This window comes from Paroedura picta, chromosome 10, assembly GCF_049243985.1.
Source record: "Paroedura picta isolate Pp20150507F chromosome 10, Ppicta_v3.0, whole genome shotgun sequence".
NCBI lineage: Eukaryota > Metazoa > Chordata > Lepidosauria > Squamata > Gekkonidae > Paroedura > Paroedura picta.
The window spans coordinates 76829727-76850717 of record NC_135378.1 but is presented as its reverse complement, the minus strand read 5'-3'; the positions used below and the strand labels follow the sequence as shown (position 1 = coordinate 76850717).

At 43.5% G+C, this 20991-nt stretch overlaps 1 protein-coding gene across 13 annotated transcripts; it reads left to right on the top strand.

The window, feature by feature from the left end:
- The first annotated feature begins 5424 nt into the window (after positions 1-5424).
- LOC143819363 (uncharacterized) lies at positions 5425-20907 on the top strand. 13 transcript variants are annotated; one of them, XM_077300925.1, is made up of 18 exons: positions 5425-5582; positions 6346-6412; positions 7400-7459; positions 8118-8177; positions 9749-9808; positions 10913-10972; positions 12612-12671; positions 12860-12919; positions 13632-13688; positions 14406-14459; positions 15032-15088; positions 15348-15407; positions 16359-16415; positions 17724-17786; positions 18019-18066; positions 18780-18827; positions 19333-19362; positions 20376-20907. In XM_077300925.1, the coding sequence occupies exons 2-18, from the start codon at positions 6359-6361 to the stop codon at positions 20412-20414; spliced, it is 927 nt and encodes a 308-aa protein (XP_077157040.1). In that variant the 5' UTR covers positions 5425-5582; positions 6346-6358; the 3' UTR covers positions 20415-20907. The 13 variants fall into 13 exon arrangements, 12 of the variants coding, with proteins under 12 accessions (XP_077157040.1, XP_077157042.1, XP_077157041.1 ...); XM_077300927.1 differs by lacking the exon at positions 8118-8177; XM_077300926.1 differs by lacking the exon at positions 10913-10972.
- Positions 20908-20991: the final 84 nt, after the last annotated feature.

Genomic DNA, 20991 nt, shown 5'->3' with positions numbered 1-20991 from the left:
TACATGCATAGACTTTAGTTCTTGTATATCAGCTAATTAGAATTTCTTAAGCTATTCACAGTTACTTAAATCTTTATGTTGAGAGGCTTTTGTTCTAGCATTTTCCCAAACACTCCAGTACACTTTCTTTTAGTATATCCAGAAGGCTGGTATATTCTTTTTAGTACCCAAACCTCTTCTTCTTGAACCACCAGTATTCATCTTGGGTTTTTCACCAACTCTTAAGGTTTCTATGGGCAATTTCTAACCAAATCAGACCAGGGCTTTTCTTCACTCTTCAGAGCTAACTCCCTGTTTGACTGGGTAGGGAAATTCTCCTCTCACTAGAAGATCTATCTATCTTAGGGCCAAGTGAGAGTCTCCATCTAACTACCTACTTGTCCTTGCAAACTTTCCCCTAGTACCCCTGTCTGTGTTAAACCACTGTCAGTTGGGGCTGAATTCTCGACTTTTCTTTTTTTCTCTCCTCAGCATTCAGTGCAGAGGTCTTTCTCTGCTCAGTTGATGCTAACCAATCAGATATCTTAAAACAGACTGTCACTCAGGACTCCTTGGTTCTGTGGAGAATTAAACCCTTCACAATCCTTTATCTGACTCCACAGCAATTCTAAACTTTTAAAAGTGCAGTCCATCGTATGATAACACAAAGGTACATAATACATATAACTGGAGGTGAATCTTGGAGCACTGCATCAATAGAGAGATGCTACTTCCAGTTTTGTGCCAGAAGTGACATTGTGGAGATGGCATGATGCTGCTCATCACAGCTCCACCCTCCCATCTCCTGGGTTAGCCAGTGCTGATCTGACAACTCCAGTTGTCAGATCAGTGGCCCACAAGTGGCCCACAAGGCCAGAACACAGAAGGATAAACACAGTGAGGTGAAAGAGGCAATGGCCAATTTAGGTTCAGCCCTTCAAGATGTGAAAAATGGCCACGCAGTATATCCTGTTGCTCAGTAATGTCATACATTTTAAAATCCTAAACATGAAAGATAAGCATTACTTTGATGTGTGATCCCTGTCTTTTATGCCAAGGAGGGAGAAAGTTTAGAATTCAGTTTGCAGAAGGGTCCCACAAAGTTCACTAAGATTAGAAGAGAATCTAAGGACCGCCGCATCACTGAAGAAGGAAGGTTTTGCTACAGAAATCCAGACAATCTCCCTAAAACCCTTTGGAAACCCAGTGAAAAACATACAAATTAATGAGATAAGGGATTATCTCCTGCCCATTCTATGAAAAGTAAACTGTAACTGGTAATTGGAGACATTGTTAACTAAAGGGCAGGTGACCATGTCCTAAAACTGACACTGTTGTAGAGCTATTTCTCTAAGCATTCTGCATCTTTCTGCCAAACAAAACAAACAAAAAACAACTAAACCCCTGTAAGTGCAAAGGAAGTTTCCCCCTATGGCAAAGTTAAATAACATTCCCTAGGGGTTTGTCTATTTACAGAATGAAGAATTTAAGTGGCTGTTAACTGTGCCAGTAATAATGGCCAGAAAGGAGAAAGTTGCAGAACCCCTTTTAAAATGTCTTCTGCTCAAAAGAAACTGCTACTGAAGTAGATTCAGGTGGGTAGCCATATTGGTTTGAAGCAGCAGACCAATTCTGGAGCTCACCTTTTAGACCAATGAAATTTTAGTCAAGCTGGAAGCTTTCATTCGCACAACACCCTTCCTCAGACACAATGAAATGGGAATGACAAGTCCCATCATGGCTGAGCCATAAATTAGTACACCGAATAATGAAAATGTTTAACAGAGTCAAAAGGCCTTACAGGAATAACAAGCTAAGTTTAAAGGGTTATAAACTGTTTGGGTTCAACTCTGGGGGGGAAGAGCCACCATGAAGAAAATAAATATGTCAGGATTGGAGACTAATAGACCAGTTGTGGCTCTATCCATCTCCCCTGTCCTCAGACCAGAGAATTAAATTCCTGTCTCCCATTCTAAATTATATTACATTCTACAATTCGTTTTTTTACAGGGAATTAACGTTTTCCGTGAATGCTGCCATCTAGAGGGAATTGAGAGTCTAGAACTGGCTTTCTCTGCCAGGGTTTCGTAAAACCCTGGGGTTTCTTGCCGGCCCTGGAAGGGTTTCACAAGTGGGTAGGAGTTAATTAATTTTTTAATAATTTTAATTGGTTAAACATTTATCGACTCCCCGCCCCCCAAAGTGGCCAATGATGGGCCTGGAGAGGGCGAGAAAGGGATGGTCCCTGGGTGGGTATGTACAGAGCTATTCTTCCCAGCCATATTCCGCATGATCGTGCCACTTCTGGGGTTTCTCGAAGCCTGAAGAATGTTTCAGGGGTTCCCCAATGTTAAAAAAGTTGAGAAAGGCTGGTCTGGAATGACAGTTCATAATTGGTCACATCATATTGTAAGAGTATATGAGCAACACAGGTCTAGGGCTGATCCATAATGTTGCCAGCAGGAATATTTAATTGTATTGATGTAATATAAAAAACAGATATCCAGATGTCTACCTGCTGTTTTTGCATCTCTTCTGACCGAAACATGGTGCTGGAAAGGCAAAAGAATCTTCCTTTGCTGCTTAGAGTTACCAACTTTCAGGTTCTCCCAGAACTACAATTGATCTGCAGACGAGAGACCAGTTTTCCTGGAGGATATGACAGCTTTGGAGGGCAGACTCTATGCTTTTATGCCCCTGCTGAGCTCCTTCCACACCCCAAGTGTTACTCTCCTCAGACACCACCCCTGAATCTTCAGGAATTTCTCAAGGTGTTATTGTAATTCAATGGACTTACAAAACTGCATGTGCACCATTGACAAACCAGTTCAATAACTCCAAAGAGCATTGGTTACAGTCCTTTCTGAGCATTATCATTGTATTGGTTACAGCCCTTTCTGGATAGTTGCCATTGTACTGGTTTCCATCCAGTGGTCCACCTAGTACAGCATCCTGTCTCACCCTGTGGCCAACTACTTCCTCTGGAGGGTCAACAAGAGGGCACAGAGGCCAAAGCTTTCCCCTGATAAGATCATAAGAAGATTCCTGCTGGAGCAGACCAATGGTCCACCTAGTCCAGCATCCTGTCTCACACAGTGGCCAACCAGTTCCTCTGGAGGGCCAACAGGGCCTTTCCCTGATGTTGCCTCCTGGAACTGGAATTTAGAGGTTTAGTGCTTCTGAATGTGGAGGTTCCCCTCAGTCACTATGACTGGAGCCAGGCTGGATGTAGCAATCTATCCTGCTGGTGAAGAGTCCCATTTGCCGCCAAAAATACAAAACTGGGGATCGTGAACCTGCATAGACAATAGCTCTGTCACAAAAGTTTGCCAACCAAGATTGCAACTGCTCTCTAGACCAGGGGTAGTCAACCTGTGGTCCTCCAGATGTCCATGAACTGCAATTTGCTGGCAGGGGCTCATAAGAATTGTAGTCCATGAACATCTGGAGGACCACAGGTTGACTACCCCTGCTCTAGACTATAGGTTGTCTACAAACCATGGCTGCTGCAGAGGATGGACGATGGCACTACAGGCCACTGAACTCCATCCCTTCCCTGAACCTCCATCCTTCCCAGGTTCCACTACCAAACTTCCAGGAATTGCCCAACCCAAAGTTGGCAACCCTTGTTGAGGAGGAAACACTGGGCATTTTTATTTTAATGTTTAACTCCTAGATAACGGGGGGAGGGAGGTTCATAGTTCAGGTAAGCTGTCACAGCTATATTTAGGCCTCTAAATATGGAGATGGTTCTTCTAAAATTAGCTCCACACGTATTCGACTCTTGGGTTATTAATGAGCACAGACTGTACTTGGAAAGACGGATGAGGGAGTATTTTGCTGCAGAACAAGGCAGATCAGTTTCACACTCCCTTTGTTCCTCCACCTTTTCTATTTAAAATGTATTTATTTGAGACGTGGGTAGAAACGGAACTTTTGTCTCCGCCTGTCCACAGAGATTTGGATGGACCTCTGCATAGAGCTATGGCCTTGGGCATGCAGTGTTAATAAGGAGTGACAGGGTAGGCGCTTCCCATTTGAAATGTTTCTCCTCAATTATGGTTGGAGTGAGCAAAAGGTGTCCATTTGCATTTACCTTTTTGGCACTTGGGCATGGTGGTAATGAGACATAACAAACCTCAAAGGATCCTTCCAACGGTGTGTCAACACTTCCTAGATCAGTGGTTCTCAACCTGAGGTTCAGGACCCCTTTGGGGGTGAACGACCCATTCATAGGGCAAGCAGCTTGGCTTGGGGGGCCATCCGCACAACAGCCTTGTGGGGTAGATTGAGATACAGTGTTCGTCTGTCTGGAGCAGCAGAAAACAGCGAGAGGGGCATGGTGGGACAAGAGTCAGAACTGAACTGAGTCACGAACAATGGCTCTTCATGCCATTGGTCAGTTTCGGTTTAATTTCTGTGAATGCACTTTCAATGCACTTTAGAAGTAGATTTTCCTGTTCCGCACAGGAAAATCCAGCTGCCAAAGCACACTGAAAGTGCATTATCCTATGTGAGCGGAATGGGCCCTGGTATAATTCCAGAACGCCAGGCCTCAACTGGAAATTGGCAAGCCTAGGCCCCGAGAAGAGGCCTGACACAGAGGAAGATGTCATTTGACCTCCTTTGAGCACTGGGTAGAGAAGGCAGCCCAGAATTTGTTTTTAAAAGCCTGCACAGTTTTGCTTGAGTGCTGGTCTTGGAATGCCCCAGTGTTTTATCATCCCTGCCCAGGACCGTCCCTGCCTCCCATGCCAACCACTTTGGGGTGTTACCCACTACCCTCTCACAAAATTCCAAAGCTGGTCTTGATATTTGACTGGTACTGAAATGAAGTGCAGCAGCCAACACAATTGTGCAACACATTTCTACAAACTCAGCAATACACCGGATGCTCTGCTTATCCCAAACGTCCTTGGATGGGAAGATCTTCCCTTGTACAATAGAAAGACATCATGTACCAGGATTTCTCTTGATACAGAGCAGCACATATAGTAAAACTGGAATGATACGGAGAAGATTAGATACAGAGCAGCTAGCAAAAGAATCCTTTTTTCATGCAAAATCATTCTATTTCCCAGACCCGCTCTTGAGTTCTCCGTATTTACAGAAACCGATCCATAATCTTCCCCACTGATCTATGGCCACTTGTACTGTAACCAAGAACCAGTGAATGATTACCTTGTCTTCTACAGAACCACGGCTACATGCATGCTCAGTCTGAAAAATCCAAGGGCCGTTATCACTAAATCAGTAAAGGGAATGCAGCTCTTTCTTTACAAACAACACAAAACCCCAGCATGGCCTTTAGAACTTCCTACACAGAACTGGACATACTCCTTTGTACTATTAAGTTATCCTACTCGATATTAATGCTTGATCATTTAAGCATAGAGCAGCTTTCTTTTGCTCTGAAGGATGCGGGGGGAGGGGGGACAGAACGAGGAGGGGGGACAGAACGAGGAGGGTTTAAATTCCAAAAGCCTGCGTGAATCAAGGCACAGCTGAGGACGGCAAAAGGCTAAGGATCTTCCAAGAAACTGATTTGAGCTGCATTCTCACAAGCTAGCACACACCCGAGATCCCACAGTTCAGAGAATAAGGTAACCATGATGATATTTAGCATTTGTATTGCGCTTTACAATGTTCAAAGACTGCATAAAGAAGTGCCATGTTTTAATTTTCAGTAGTTGAGGAAATGGGACAGTAAAAAGGGAGTCCTTAGCTAGAGGATCATTATCCCATCACGTCTGTTCCTATAATGAGTCTCTCCAGCTTGCGGGTTCTGAGATCAGGAGACCAGAACTGTACCTGGGGGACCTCACGCATGGATTGAAGACCATAGACTACAGGCTAGCTAAGGAGTTTGATACTTCTGTTCAGTAACAAATGTATGGGGAGTGGCTGAATTCAAGCCATGTTAAGTATTGTTCACACCAGTTCCTAATTACGTACCTTTCCCTCAGGTGTGAATGCTTAATATATATACGGTGCTGTTCTCAATAAATCCCTTACATTGGTAATCTCTGCTTGTTTGGGTTTAACTCCCCTCATGTGAAAGACTGAGCCATAGAACTCTACAATTGTAACCACAATAGAAGCTGATAAGATCCATTCTAGGGAGGGAGCTGATGCAAGCAGGTGACCTTATGGTGGTCCCAGAGCAGGACAGAAGTTTCCAGAGGAACCTCATCATAAAGTAAACAAAAAAGCAATAAGAATCCCATGTGGGTCATGCAAATTTTACCTCAGAGGAGAAAAATGCACTGAGACAGAGAAGTCCGAGCAAGTTTTCAGTACGTTTGCCATTTTGTTGTACCTTGAATGTGCTTTCTGCATCCTAACCCATGCAAAATATTCTCCAAGGAATCACACCACAATGAAGATCACTGCGATGTTCTGGTACCTTTGGAGCGCTCGCTTGGTGTTCTCCGTAAGTACATCACAGTATGACAAAAAAGGTTAAGAACGACCCATTTGCCTCAGTGAGTTGACAGCAGGAGACTGGGCCTCACAATCGCTTTTCAACTTTCTCTAGATTCCTCAGCAAAGCCATCGTTATAATGATGCTGCAAAGATGTAGATAAAGCAGGTACATCTGTTGCCCTCTCCATGGACCTCCCTAGAAATGCCAGTAGCAGTTCAGGCTGGGTTTCAATCAATGACAAAGGGTATCAATGCTAAGAATAACCCAGCTCTATATAGGGCCCAGTTCGATTGTAGAAAAGCACACATCAGCATGTGCTACAGCAACTAAAAATGTAAACCCGTCTCTGGCGTGTAAGAGAGAGCCGTTCACCTCTGCCTTACTCCTGCCAAATTTCACATTTCGCTTTTTTGTAAGGTTTCCTGCCCAACATTGGCAAATGCTAGAAAATTTTGGAGGCAGTGCCTAGGAAGGGTAGACTTTCAGCGGATGTGAAGTAACTTCCTTCATGACACTAGGAATTCCCCCACTGTCTGCGGCAAAGACAATGGAGATTGCAGGGATTCCTAGAATATCACCCAGGAGCAAAATCACATTCTCCAGCCCTCCACTTAGGAGGGGTGCCACTCTAGGAATTCACAGAGATTGTTTGTCACATAGAAACTTAAATGGCCGAGATCTTTTGCATGTGAAAAGTTGAGTTGTGCCTACTGAGAAAGGCTTTTCTCTCTTAAATCATGAAAGGACTCTGAGGTCCAGGAAGCTTTGGTGAACCTGCCATACCAATCAAGACCTCTTCCGATATATTAGCAGAAGGAGCCCCTGGTAGTTACTAAGGTTTCTGCTGCCGCTTACAGGCGGGTTTCCAGTGGCTTTGGCATGTTAATTAATGGAGACATTAGCTACTTAAAGTTCAATACTTGCATTGTGAGAGTGATGGAAAATTGGAAAGTCTCACTGGGAATGCTGACACAGGCCTTTTCCTGCCCGTAGTTAAAGGACCACAACGTTGCTGATTCCAGACATCTTACACGGAAACCACCAATGCATCCGGTATGTTACTGCGCCACGATATTCAATATTGAGAATGTAATCTCTTAAATTGCAGGGGATCAGAAGATACCGTCCTTGTGCATATTACCTTCAAGGGCTCTAAGAGATCTGTGACTGGCTCAAGGTCACCCAGCTGAATGCATGTGGAGGAGAAGTGGGGAAACAAACTCAGTTCTCCAGATTAGAGTCTGCCACTCTATCAGCCAAATTATATTTACACCAGATGCTACATAACAGAGAGCATGGCACATGGAAGAGGATGTGAGAGGTTGAAAATTTTGAATGCTCAGATAACCCTCTCCTGCACCAGTTAAATAATTCAGAGCTGATAAGCATCATCTACAGCAGTCAACAACAGCCCTGGGGACATTATTTTCATTTATTTATTTAAATTTATAGACCGCCTCTATTGAACCTGTCATCTATAAGTGGTCTACAGCATTTCATATAAATACAATGGAAACTGACACCACACCTACTCCCAGGCACAGAGACAGAAAGTATAAATATGGTGGAAGCAAGATGACAAAAAGAAAATCCATTCAAAAATTAGAAATTCAGTCAGCCCCACCATATTTCCACATTGTGCAAGTGATGGGATGGGGAAAGCTGGAAAGTCTCATCGGGAATGCTGACACAGGCCTTTTCCTGCCCACAGTTAAATGACCCCAGTGTTGCTGCTTACAGACATCTTACAGAGAAGCCACCAATGCATCCGGTATGTTACTGTACCATGATATTCAGCATGGAGAATGTGATCTGATCAATTGCAGGGTACCAGAAGATACCGTTCTTGCACAGATTCGCTTTCTAGCACAGATGCAGAAGGAGCCCCTGGTAGTTGCTAAGGTTTCTGCTGCCGCTTACAGGCGGGTTACCAGTGACTTTGGTGTGTAATATAATGGAGACATCAGCTATTTAAAGGTCATCTGTTACCGTGCACAAAGCTCGAATAATGATTCTTGAGAGAGAAAGAAGAAGAGCTGTTTTTTTATACTCTGCTTTTCACTACCCAAAGGAGTCTCAAAGCGGTTTACACACACCTTTTCCTTCCTCTCCACATGACAGACACCCCATGAACTAGGTAGCTATGAGAGATCTGCTCTGTGAGAACAGCTCTAGTAGAACTGTGATTTGCCCAAGTTCACCTAGGAGGAGTGGAGGAGGAGTTGGGAACCAAACCTGATTCTTTAGATTAGAGTCCCCCACTCTTAACCACGCTGTCTTTCTTATGCACGGAAGGTGACACAAAGGAAAATTCTATCAATTTTTCTACCAAATCTTATTTTCACAAGATGCTAAGTTAGAAAGAAGAGCCTCTTGTGGCACAGGGTGGTAAGGCAGCAGAAATGCTGTCTGAAGCTGTCTGTCCATGAGGTTGGGAGTTCAATCCCAGCAGCCGGCTCAAGGTTGACTCAGCCTCCCATCCTTCCGAGGTCGGTAAAATGAGGACCCAGCTTGCTGGGGGGTAAACGGAAATGACTGGGGAAGGCACTGGCAAACCACCCCGTATTGAGTCTGCCATGAAAACGTTAGAGGGCGTCACCCCAAGGGTCAGACTTGACCCGGTGCTTGCACAGGGGATACCTTTACCTTTAAGTAAGAGAGAGCATGTTGCAAGAGAAAATATGTGAGAGGCTGAGGACTTTGAATGCTCAGATAACCCTCTCCCCCACTAGTTAAATATCATCTCTAGTAGTGCCGCTTGTGGCGCAGAGTGGTAAGGCAGCCGTCTGAAAGCTCTGCCCATGAGGCTAGGAGTTCAATCCCAGCAGCCGGCTCAAGGTTGACTCAGCCTTCCATCCTTCTGAGGTCGGTAAAATGAGTACCCAGCTTGCTGGGGGGTAAACGGTCATGACTGGGGAAGGCACTGGCAAACCACCCCGTATTGAGTCTGCCAAGAAAACGCTAGAGGGCGTCACCCCAAGGGTCAGACATAACTCGGTGCTTGCACAGGGGATACCTTTACCTTTACCTTATAGTAGTCCCTATCAGCTTTGGAGACATTATTTTTTAATTATTATTTATTTACATGTCTAGACCGGCCCTATCGATCCTGTCATGTTGGGGTGGCTTACAGTTATTCATATAAATACATTAGGATCCGACACCTCACCCACTCCCGTGCACAGAAACAGAAGTTTTAAATATGGTGGAAGGAAGATGACAAAAAGAAAATGCATTCAAGAAAACAGAAATTGAGTCAGCCTAGCCGTATTTTCACATTGTGCGATGGAAAGTAGGAAAGTCTCATTGGGAATGCTGACACAGGCCTTTTCCTGCCCGTAGTTAAAGGACCCCAACGTTGCTGATTCCAGACAACTTACACGGAAACCACCAATGCATCCGGTATGTTACTGCGCCACGATATTCAATATTGAGAATGTAATCTGTTAAATTTCAGGGGATCAGAAGATACCGTTCTTGTGCATATTGTCTTCAAAGGCTCTAAGAGATCTGTGACTGGCTCAAGGTCACCCAGCTGAATGCATGTGGAGGAGAAGTGGGGAAACAAACTCAGTTCTCCAGATTAGAGTCTGCCACTCTATCAGCCAAATTATATTTACACCAGATGCTAAATAACAGAGAGCATGGCACATGGAAGAGGATGTGAGAGGTTGAAAATTTTGAATGCTCAGATAACCCTCTCCTGCACCAGTTAAATAATTCAGAGCTGATAAGCATCATCTACAGCAGTCAACAACAGCCCTGGGGACATTATTTTCATTTATTTATTTAAATTTATAGACCGCCTATATTGAACCTGTCATCTGTAAGTGGTTTACAGCAGTGGTCCCCAACCTTTTTATCACCGGGGACCACTCAACGATTGACAATTTTACTGAGGCCCGGTTGGGGGGGGGTAGTTTACTCCTCTACTCTCAACCAATGCCCTAACGCTCTCTGATCGCTATGGTAATGTTTAAACATCCCTTCAAAATAAGATACAGCCATGCCACAACAATGAACATAAGGAACATTTTATGTTCATGGAAATTTTAACTCATGACAATGACAAATCAATGGGAACCCTGAGCTTGTTTCTCTGCAACGAGATAGTCCCATCTGGGAGTGATGGGAGACAAGGACACCCGAAGTGTGTTGTAAAGGGCTGGGGGGGATGAAGTAAAGTGCTGGGGGAGGGGGAGAGGGCGTCCTCCGTGGCCCACCTCCAATTAGTTGACGGACCACATGTGGTCCGCAGCCCACAGGTTGGGGATCGCTAGTTTACAGCATTTCATATAAATACAATGGAAACTGACACCTCACCTGCTCCCAGGCACAGAGACAGGAAGTATAAATATGGTGGAAGCAAGATGACAAAAAGAAAATGCACTCAAAAATTAGAAATTCAGTCAGCCCCACCATATTTCCACATTGTGCAAGTGATGGGATGGGGAAAGCTGGAAAGTCTCATCGGGAATGCTGACACAGGCCTTTTCCTGCCCACAGTTAAATGACCCCAGCGTTGCTGCTTACAGACATCTTACAGAGAAGCCACCAATGCATCCGGTATGTTACTGTACCACGATATTCAGCATGGAGAATGTGATCTGATAAATTGCAGGGTACCAGAAGATACTGTTCTTGCACAGATTACCTTCAAATTACCCTGCATCTCACTATCCAAAGGAGTCTTAAAGTGGTTTATAAACACCGTTTCCTTCCTTTTCTAATGACAGACAGCCTGTGAGCTCTGAGAGATCTGTTCTGTGAGAACAGCTCTAAGAAAAATGTTGAAGATCTGTTAAATTGCAGGGGATCAGAAGATATCATTCCTGTGCAAATTACCTTCAACGGAAGGGTACAGGAAAACCAGAGCTAATCAAAATATCTATCTGTCAGACAGACAGACATATCTTTATTACAGTCATAGACCAGCAAAGTCAAAATTAGCAATTTTGCAGCTACATCTAACTGTCAATTAACTTGGTTTCAATAAGAAAATACTCCAAGACTATTCTTTACAGTGAGTGGGATTTGATTCTAAAACAAGGTGATCAGATTTTAACATTGGTAAAGCGGGACACCATTGACCAGGGGGGTTCTTGATTTAAAATTTGGTCTATATGGAGCAACAAAATTTTCATAGAACACATAGAATGCAAAAATAGTATTGTAATATATATATATATTTTAATTTCAACATAAGTACAATATGCCAAGTGCCGCCAGATGTCCCTCCAAAAATGGTCACCTTTTCTAAAAGTATAGCAAAACCTACCTTGCATATATACATGTCAGGTTGTGACAGACTTATTGCCAAAAAAAAAAAAAGATACCTAAATGACCCTTCTGCCTCAGTGACTTGACAGCAAAAGATTGCTGTTTTGGATGCTGTTTTGAGACCTGTTTTGGATTTGAAAAGTCGAGTTCTGCATACTGAGAAAGGTAGTCAACCTGTGGTCCTCCAGATGTCGATGGACTACAATTCCCATGAGCCCCTGCCAGCAAAAGCTGGCAGGGGCTCATGGGAATTGTAGTCCATTGACATCTGGAGGACCACAGGTTGACTAGCCTTGCATTAAAGGACTCTGAGGTTCAGGAAGCTTCTGTGAACCAGCCACACCCACCGCGACCTGTTCCGGTATGTTACAGTACTGGGCATGGGGGGTATTTTGAACCCTCACCTGCTGGTTTCTGGCACAGATGCAGAAGGAGCCCCTGGTAGTTGCTAAGGTTTCTGCTGCCGCTTGCAAGCGTGTTTCCAGTGGCTTTGGTGTGTTATATAATGGAGACATCAGCTATTTAAAGTTCATCTGTTACCGTGCACAAAGCTCAAATAATGATTCTTATGAGAGAGAGAGAAGAACAGCTGTTTTCTTATACTCTGCTTTTCACTACCCAAAGGAATCTCAAAACGGTTTACACACTCCTTTTCCTTCCTCTCCACACGACAGACACCCCGTGAACTAGGTAGCTATGAGAGATCTGCTCTGTGAGAACAGAGCTCTAGTAGAACTGTGATTGGCCCAAGGTCACCTAGGAGGAGTGGAGGAGGAGTTGGGAACAAACCTGGTTCTCCAGATTAGAGTCCCCACTCTTAACCACACTGTCTTTCTTATGCACGGAAGGCGACACAAAGGAAAATTCTATCAATTCTATCAAAGTCTCATCGGGAATGCTGACACAGGCCTTTTCCTGCCCACAGTTAAATGACCCCAGCATTGCTGCTTACAGACATCTTACAGAGAAGCCACCAATGCATCCGGTATGTTACTGTACCACGATATTCAGCATGGAGAATGTGATCTGATCAATTGCAGGGTACCAGAAGATCCTGCCTTATCGATCCTGTCATGTTGGGGTGGCTTACAGTTATTAATATTTTCACATTGTGCGATGGAAAGTAGGAAAGTCTCATTGGGAATGCTGACACAAGCCTTTTACTACCCGTAGTTAAAGGACCACAACGTTGCTGATTCCAGACTACTTACACGGAAACCACCAATGCATCTGGTATGTTACTGCACCATGATATTCAATATTGAGAATGTAATCTCTTAAATTGCAGGGGATCAGAAGATGCCGTTCTTGTGCATATTACCTTCAAAGGAAGGGTACGGGGAAACCACAGCAGATCAAAATATCTATCTGGCAATTAATTTGGATTCACAAGTTTTCAGTAAGAAAGTGCCCCCTAGTGGCACCGGGTGCAGGGTGGCCACTGCCGGCAAATTGGAATAGGAGGGATGAGGAGAAACTTGCCATGTGGAAGCCTCACTGCCCCCGCATCGTATCAGCATCCTCAATAGGGATGCCACACAAGCCTGTCCTTGCAGTGGGAGGGACCAACTTATTGCAACTCCAGCAAAGGGTGCTCCAGGCATGGGTTTATCATTGCCTTCCTTTGCAGAGCCATCTTTGGTGGTCACCCGTCCAAGCACTAACTCTGCTTAGCTTCTGAGATCTGGAGAGACTGAGCCATGCCATACCTTCACATCCCCAAAAGCTATAGCCCTACCCCTCTACTGAGCATGGAGGCATCCAGCATTCACTGTGTACTGTGTTGACATTAAAAGACCAGCTTAAGAAGTGGGTAACCATAAAACAGGAATCTTTTGGATGGGTGGGTTTTCACATAGAAACTTAGATGTCTGAGATCTGTTTTGGATGTGAAAAGTCGAGTTCTACATACTGAGAAAGGCTTTTCTCCCTTAAATCATGAAAGGACTCTGTGGTCCAGGACGCTTCTTTGAACCTGCCACACCAATCAAGACCTCTTCAGGTATGTTACACCACGGGGGATGTGGGGTCATTTTGAACCCTCACCTGCTGGTTTCTGGCACAGTAGCCGAAAGAGCCCCTGGTAGTTGCTAAGGTTTCTGCTGCTGCTTACAGGCGGGTTTCCAAGGGCTCCTGTATGTTATTTATTAGCTACTTAAAGCTCATCTGTTACCTTGCCCTAACTGAAATCATGATTTTTAGGTGAGAGAAGAAGACCTGGTTTTTTATACCCTGCATTTCCCTATCCAAAGGAGTTTCTAAGGGGTTTACAAACACTTTTTCCTTCCTTTTCTAACGATAGACACCCTGTGAGCTAGGTAGCTCTGAGAGAACCGTTCTCTGAGAACAGCTCTAAGAAAACGGTTAAAGATCTGTTATATTGCAGGGGATCAGAAGATACCGTTCTTGCCCAAATTACCTCCAAAGGAAGGGTACAGGAAAACCACAGCAAATCAAAATATCTATCTGGTGATTAACTTGGTTTCATAAGCTTTCAGTAAGAAAAGACCCCCATGAGGAAATACTACAGGACTATTCTTTACAGTGGGTGGGATTTGATTCTAAAAGTGTAGCAAAACTTATCCTGCATATGTACATGCTGTCAAGTTATGAGACACTTATTGCAAAAAAAAAGAAAACAGCTAAGAAATGACCCTTTTGCCTCGGTGACTTGACAGCAAAACATTGGGCCTCACGATCACTTTTCAACTTTCTCTAGATTCCTCAGCAAAGCCATCATTTTTATCATGCTACAAAGATGGAAATGAAGCAGGTACATCTATTGCCCTCTCCAATAACCCTTTCTTTCACCTTCATTTAACCTTACCTGAGACTCTGGGAGTCCCAGTGAGAGAAAAGAGAGAAAAATTTTGCCCTTCAAAAGACCAAAGAATCCATATGATGAAGGATAACTTGGCCAAGGAAATGAGGAAATACTCCCATCCTATTCCTTACTGTGGGAGGGACCAGCTTTTCCCAACTCCAGCAAAAGGGGCTCCAGGCGTGTGAGACAAGAGGGGTTTGCCATTGCCTTCCTCTGCAGGGTCACCCATCCAAGCCCAGCTCTGCTTAGCTTCTCAGATCTGTAGAGATTGAGCCACACCATACCTCCACATCCCCAAAAGCTATAGCCCTACCCCTATATGGAACATGGAGGTAGACAGCATTCACTGTATACCGCGTTGACTTAAAAAGACCAGCTTAAGAAGTGGCTAACCCTAAAACAGGAATCCTTCAAATGGGATTGGTTTTCACATGGAAACTTGGATAACTGAGACCCGTTTTAGATTTGAAAAGTTGAGTTCTGCCTACTGAGAAAGGCTTTTCTCCTTTAAATCATGAAAGGACTCTGAGGTCCAGGAAGCTTCTGTGGACCTGCCAACCCCACCACGACCTGTTCCGGTATGTTACAGCACTGGGGATGGGGGGTATTTTGAACCCTGGTTTCTGGCACGGAAGCAGAAGGGGCCCCTGGTAGTTGCTAAGGTTTCTGCTGCTGCTTACAGGCGGGTTTCCATTGGCCTTGGCACGTTATTTAATGGGGACATTAGCTAATTAAAGTTCAGTTAGCTAATTAAAGTTCGATACTTGCATTGTACAAGTGATGGAAAGTTGGAAAGTTTCATTTGGAATGCTGACACAGGCCTTTTCCTGCCCATAGTTAAAGGACCACAACGTTGCTGATTCCAGACTACTTACACGGAAACCACCAATGCATCCGGTATGTTACCGTGCCACGATATGCAATATTGAGAATGAAATCAGTTAAGTTGCAGGCAATCAGAAGATACCGTTCTTGTGCATATTACCTTCAAAGGAAGGGTACAGGAAAACCACAGCAAATCAAAATATCTATCCACCAATTAATTTGGTTACACAAGTTTTCAGTGAGAAAATGCCCCCTAGTGGTACAAGGTGCAGGGTGGTCACTGCCAGCAAATGGGAATAGGGGGGGATGAGGAGAAACTTGCCATGTGGAAGCCTCACTGCCCGTGCATCGTATCAGCATCCACAGCAGCAACAGGGACGCTACACAAGGTTGTCCCCATATGAAAATCATGTCCAATAAGGACCAAACTGCATAATATGCTTTACTGAGAAAGGAGAGCCTCTTGCCTTCCTCTCTGAACATCCCTAGTAGGGAATTATTTGCTTAACTTTGCAGCTCAACGTGTAATATTCTGTGTCTGTGTAGCTCCAAAGTGTGTGGTTGGGGGACAGGGGCAGTAGACCCCCCTGGAAGCCCTGGGCTCTGGCAACTGCCCCACCTTAGAGTACATCTGATGCCCCATCTTAGAGTACATCTGCCAGCTAACAGGTCTGGGGATCTTATACAGTAGGGATTTGGATACTGAGAATGTCATTGATTCCCTTGCCATCTAGCAAAAGATTGACTCCCTTGCAATCTTGCTTCCCTTGCAATCTTGTGCAAGTTACCATTGCCAAAAAGCTTGGGGGAAATGATAGCATTCAAAAAGAAACTGTATCAGGTGTTTTTAAAACAAGGAGCGATCATTCTAAAAGTACACTTTAAACAGCTCCTGTTTGGCTGGAGAAAAAGTTATTCGGGTCTACGGAACCCCAGCCCAACTTATGCGGGGGACAGAAAGGAGGGACTTGATCAGCTTCCATTTCAATACTGATATTGGATTGTTTCCTTCCATCGCTTTAGGCTTCTAAGGATGATGCGGCTCACAATCTCCCACCACTGGGCTCACTTAAAGCTCTGGTAAGTTACTTTACGGGGGATATCAGATACTAGCCGCTCTCTTCTTTACCTTGCCCTTAAACACCTTGTGCAAAAAACATTAATTGCTCCTCAAAAGACAGTTAAGATCACGAAACAGTATTGTAACATGCTTTTTTAAAAAAACAAGGAGCAATAGTAAAGGTGGATGGATGCACAGGGGGAAAGCAGAAGAGACTTCATCCATTTCATTTGGAATACAGATATCCATTCCATTTTGCATTCTTTCTGCAGTTTAAGGCTTCTAAAGCCGATGCCACTCCCACCACCCAGGTCATTCGCAGCTCCGGTATGTTACTTTACTGGGGATATTATACTTACAGGTCTGCTGTTAGCTTGCACCAAACCTTGCTCCCTGCTCAGCCATGCTGGATACATTCCCAAAAGCTTTCCTCTGACCAATGAGCAGATGGTAACTTCTTGTTTTTTAAACAAGGAGCTATCATTCGATAGATGTCATCCGTTCAGTCGTGTCCGACCCTTGGCAATTCTGTAGGAAAGTCTCCGCCATGCGTATCTGTCAATGACCGCCTCTTTTAGTTGGCTCGTGGTCATCCCTGTGTCGGCTTTGATCGTGTCGAGTCAGCGGATCTTTTGGCGACCACGTTTCCTTTGACCATGCAGAGCATTAATGATGTTTCTAACGAGTTTGATCGCATGATGTGTCCAAAGTGAGCTTTAGCTGTAATATCTTGCCTTCTAATGACATAGTTGGTTTGCTCCTCTCTAAAACTGTCTTGTTGATAACTTTGGCTGTCCATGGTATTCGCTATCATTAAGACAGATTGATGTGCATGGGATGACTGCAGGGACTTAAATACTGATATAAATTCCTTCTGCGGTGTAAGAAGAATATTGTTTTTTATGCCCCACTTTTCACTAATCAAAGAGGTCTCAAAGTCACTTACGCTTACCTTCCCTTCCAATCAGAGATAACTGTTCCAGCCCCAGTAGGGAGTTATTTGCATACACTAATGCACTTTCAATCCATTCTCAATGCACTTTGCAGCTGGATTTTCCTGTGTGAAGTGGCAGGATCCATTTGCAAGCCATAACTGAAGTGCATTGGAACCTAAAGTGCATTAACCAGCATGCATAAAAGCACTCCTGGGGTTCCACTTGCTTCCTGTGCATCATGTTTATTGCAGCCCTTCTTCTTTCTATATCAGGTGTTTTTTTTAAACAAGGAGCTATCGTGAAGGCGCATGAATGTGTAGGGGGTGGCAGTAGGGACTTGATCCATTTAATCTTGAATACTCACATCCATTCCCTTTTGCATTCCTTCTGTAGATTAAGGCTTCTAAAGCCCATGCTGCTCATGAACTCCCACCACACAAGTCACTCGCTGCTCAGGTAAGTTACTTACTGGGGATATTATACTTACAGGTCCCCTGTTAACTTGCCATGCTCGATACTTTCAGCCATGCTCGATACTTTCTAAGGAGCGTTTCACTGACCCGTTGGAAGTCATTCTGCCTGACAAGATTTCCTCATGCGGTTTTTCCACACCCTTGATACTTCTGTAGATATATAAAATCTGTAAGTTTCATTTTGAATACTAATGATTTCCCTTCTGTGTTTTAAGACTTTGGTGAGTCCTCCTGATTATGCATTCGCCGAAGCAATGGAATCGGTATGTAAAGCTTCTTCTCTACTGGAGTCTTCATTTATGGGATTGTGTCCCTCTATCACCTATTTGATGCCTGCCTTAATGGGTTTACATATCAAGTAAAACCTTGACTAATCACCCAGTCATTAACTGCTGTATTTCTTATGCCGCAGTCTGGATAGTTCTGTTGAATTTTGCTTGTTGACTGTATTTCGATATATTTTGGTGTTGATGTTTTGCTTTTATTGTATTCTAATGGAAATTTTAAACTGTCCCATGAACTTTTGATTAGAAGGTGAGGTTGGCTATTTTAAATATTCAGGTATGTAGCCAAAATCTGAGAAAGTGCATGCTTGCACATGAAAGCTTTCACCTCAAATAAAATGGCGTTGGTCTTAAAGGTATCCATGGATAAAAGCATTACATAGATGATGAAATGCCTTTTCAATATCATGTTGTTTTCAATAGTGGAAACAGGGCATTCCATATTATCTGTCACTAGGGCTGGCAAAAATCCCATATCACTGCTTAAAGAACAAATAGATTTTTTTGAGAACCAAAACAACTTTGAAAACTTAGAGCAGTCTGGCTGTTTTGCTTCATCTGAAAGAAGTTCTGAGTCTAAATACATTAATGACACATTTCCTCCAATACCCCCGTAGGATATTCTTCATATCTGTTGTTAAATCATGCACACTCCAGATCATGCAATCATACTGAGATTCTTTGTTTCCCAGACCCAAGTTGGCTCAGACGTGAGTGATGATGACTTCTATGACGAAGAGGTAAAAATTATAGCATTCAGTGATCTACATCCAACTATGTCAGTCGTGAAGATAAGCAGTCCTGGGTACATGTGCTGGATGGAGGCATGTCGGACTATTTTGTTCAATACCCAGGGCAAAATCTTCATCCAGAATGCCAGGTCACATCTCTGATGCACTTTCAATCCACTCTCAATGCACTTTGCAGCTGGATTTTCCTGCGTGAAATGGCAGAATTCATTTGCAAACAATAGCTAAAGTGCATTGGAAGCTAAAGTGCATTTGCAAAAAATAGTGCACTGGAAGCTAAAGCGCATTAGTCAGCATGCCTAAAAGCACTTTGGGACTCAACTTGCATCCTGTGCATCCGGCCTTGAACAACCCTTATTCCTCTGTTTCTTGCTTGCTGCCGTTACAAGTAGTTTGGGGGGCATGGGTAAAAAAAACTATGTATCTCAATCTATGATTATTTGACGTTTTCAGTACGCTTTTACTGGCTATTTAGACACTAATATTTCTTTTACAGATCCTGGAGTATTCTGATGAAGATAACGAGGTACATAAACTAGAAGAAAGTCTTTATTTAGGAAGATTTAGGCAAATTCTGTCATTCACTCACCAACCTTACGCAGAGATGCAGAACTATTAATTCCCTTTTTAAAAAAAGACGCTAACTGATCCTTTGAGCTAGACTAGACAAGGAGGCAGGAGATCATTATTGGTCTTGCCACACATAACAAAAAAAAAATTAAAAGTAGCCGTGGAGGAACACAAACATACTAAAACAAATTCCCTTGTGCAGTTGAAAGTACTTAACATTTGCATAACACTTTCAAGGCCAATTCATGTAGCAAAGTCTTTGGGTTTGTTGTAGGACAGCTCAAGGACTTTGCATCAGATATTCAACGGGAGGTGGAATGAAACGTATACCTGCCGGTTTCTCCTGATTTGTGGGCTTAGAGCCTGACTTAAGGAGACATGTGATGTGATTCAGGGCGAGGGTCCCCTGGCTGAGTTTGCAGGTGCTTTTTCCAAAGATCTCCTTTGTTTGCTGCAGCTGGGAGGTCTGTGGGAGGGGAACAGGGACATCAGCCTTCCCTTCTGTACTATTTTCCTGAGGGGAAACAGCCAACACGGGGAAGGCTGTTGGCCATACGGTCAGGTCCATTTGGAGATGCCAGCTCCAGGTTGAGAAGTTCCTGGGGATTTCTGGGTGGAGTCTCAAAAGGGTAAGGTTTGGAGGAAAGGGACTGCAGCACAAAATAACGCCATAGTGGCCACCATCTAGGGTTCAATGCAAAGCCAAAAAGGGAACGAAAACCCAACCTTAACAAAGTCAGGAACTCAAAAGTTGAGCTATAAAACAATATACAATTTTAATAATTATTTATTCAAGTGCACCAATGTTAGGTTAAAAACAAAGTAAAAACTTCTTCTTCTTTGAAGGGATTTGGCATATCATGAGGCACAAAGTGACATACTATCCTGATACAAAAGACATGCCTTATGTAGAAAGTAGCAATTTATAGTAGCCCTAGATAGAAAACGTATTGATAACTTTGTTTCCAGGTTGCAGGAGCCAATGATGAAATTGAACCAACTTTCTGAAAGATTTTCTGAGCCTTGAAGACTTTGACACTGAAACAGAATAGGAAGCCTCAAATAGCCGATATTAGCAACGAAGCTTCCTGAAACTCCTAGGAGCCTGCTATCGTATTGATGTCAACATTCCTATTCTTGAGGGGAACTGGAGCGTAAGATTTGCACTCAAATCAATCACATCTTTTTTTTTCCAAATTGGTGACATGGATAACTTGGTTTCATGGCAATTCTATGTATTTTCTAAACGAATGTAAAGGTGAGTCTGATCTCAAAGTGTTAATGGCACAAACATAGCCATATTGTTAAATTAGCAATCTGAAATCTATAGTTAGGCTTTAGCTCCGTTGCTTCCTGATCTATATTATGGTCACCATCATTACGAATGAATACAAATGAGAGACCAGAATCATCTATGTGAGTCCTACATCATCATATTATAATATTGTAATAATGTAACAACGAGTACTGAAAATAAAAAAATCTATCAATGATTTAAAAATGCTGCCTACTGCATTATTAGAAAAGTTATTCAAGGAATTCTTTGCAAAACAGTGTCAGCATCTGCCAGCCTCCTCACATAGTT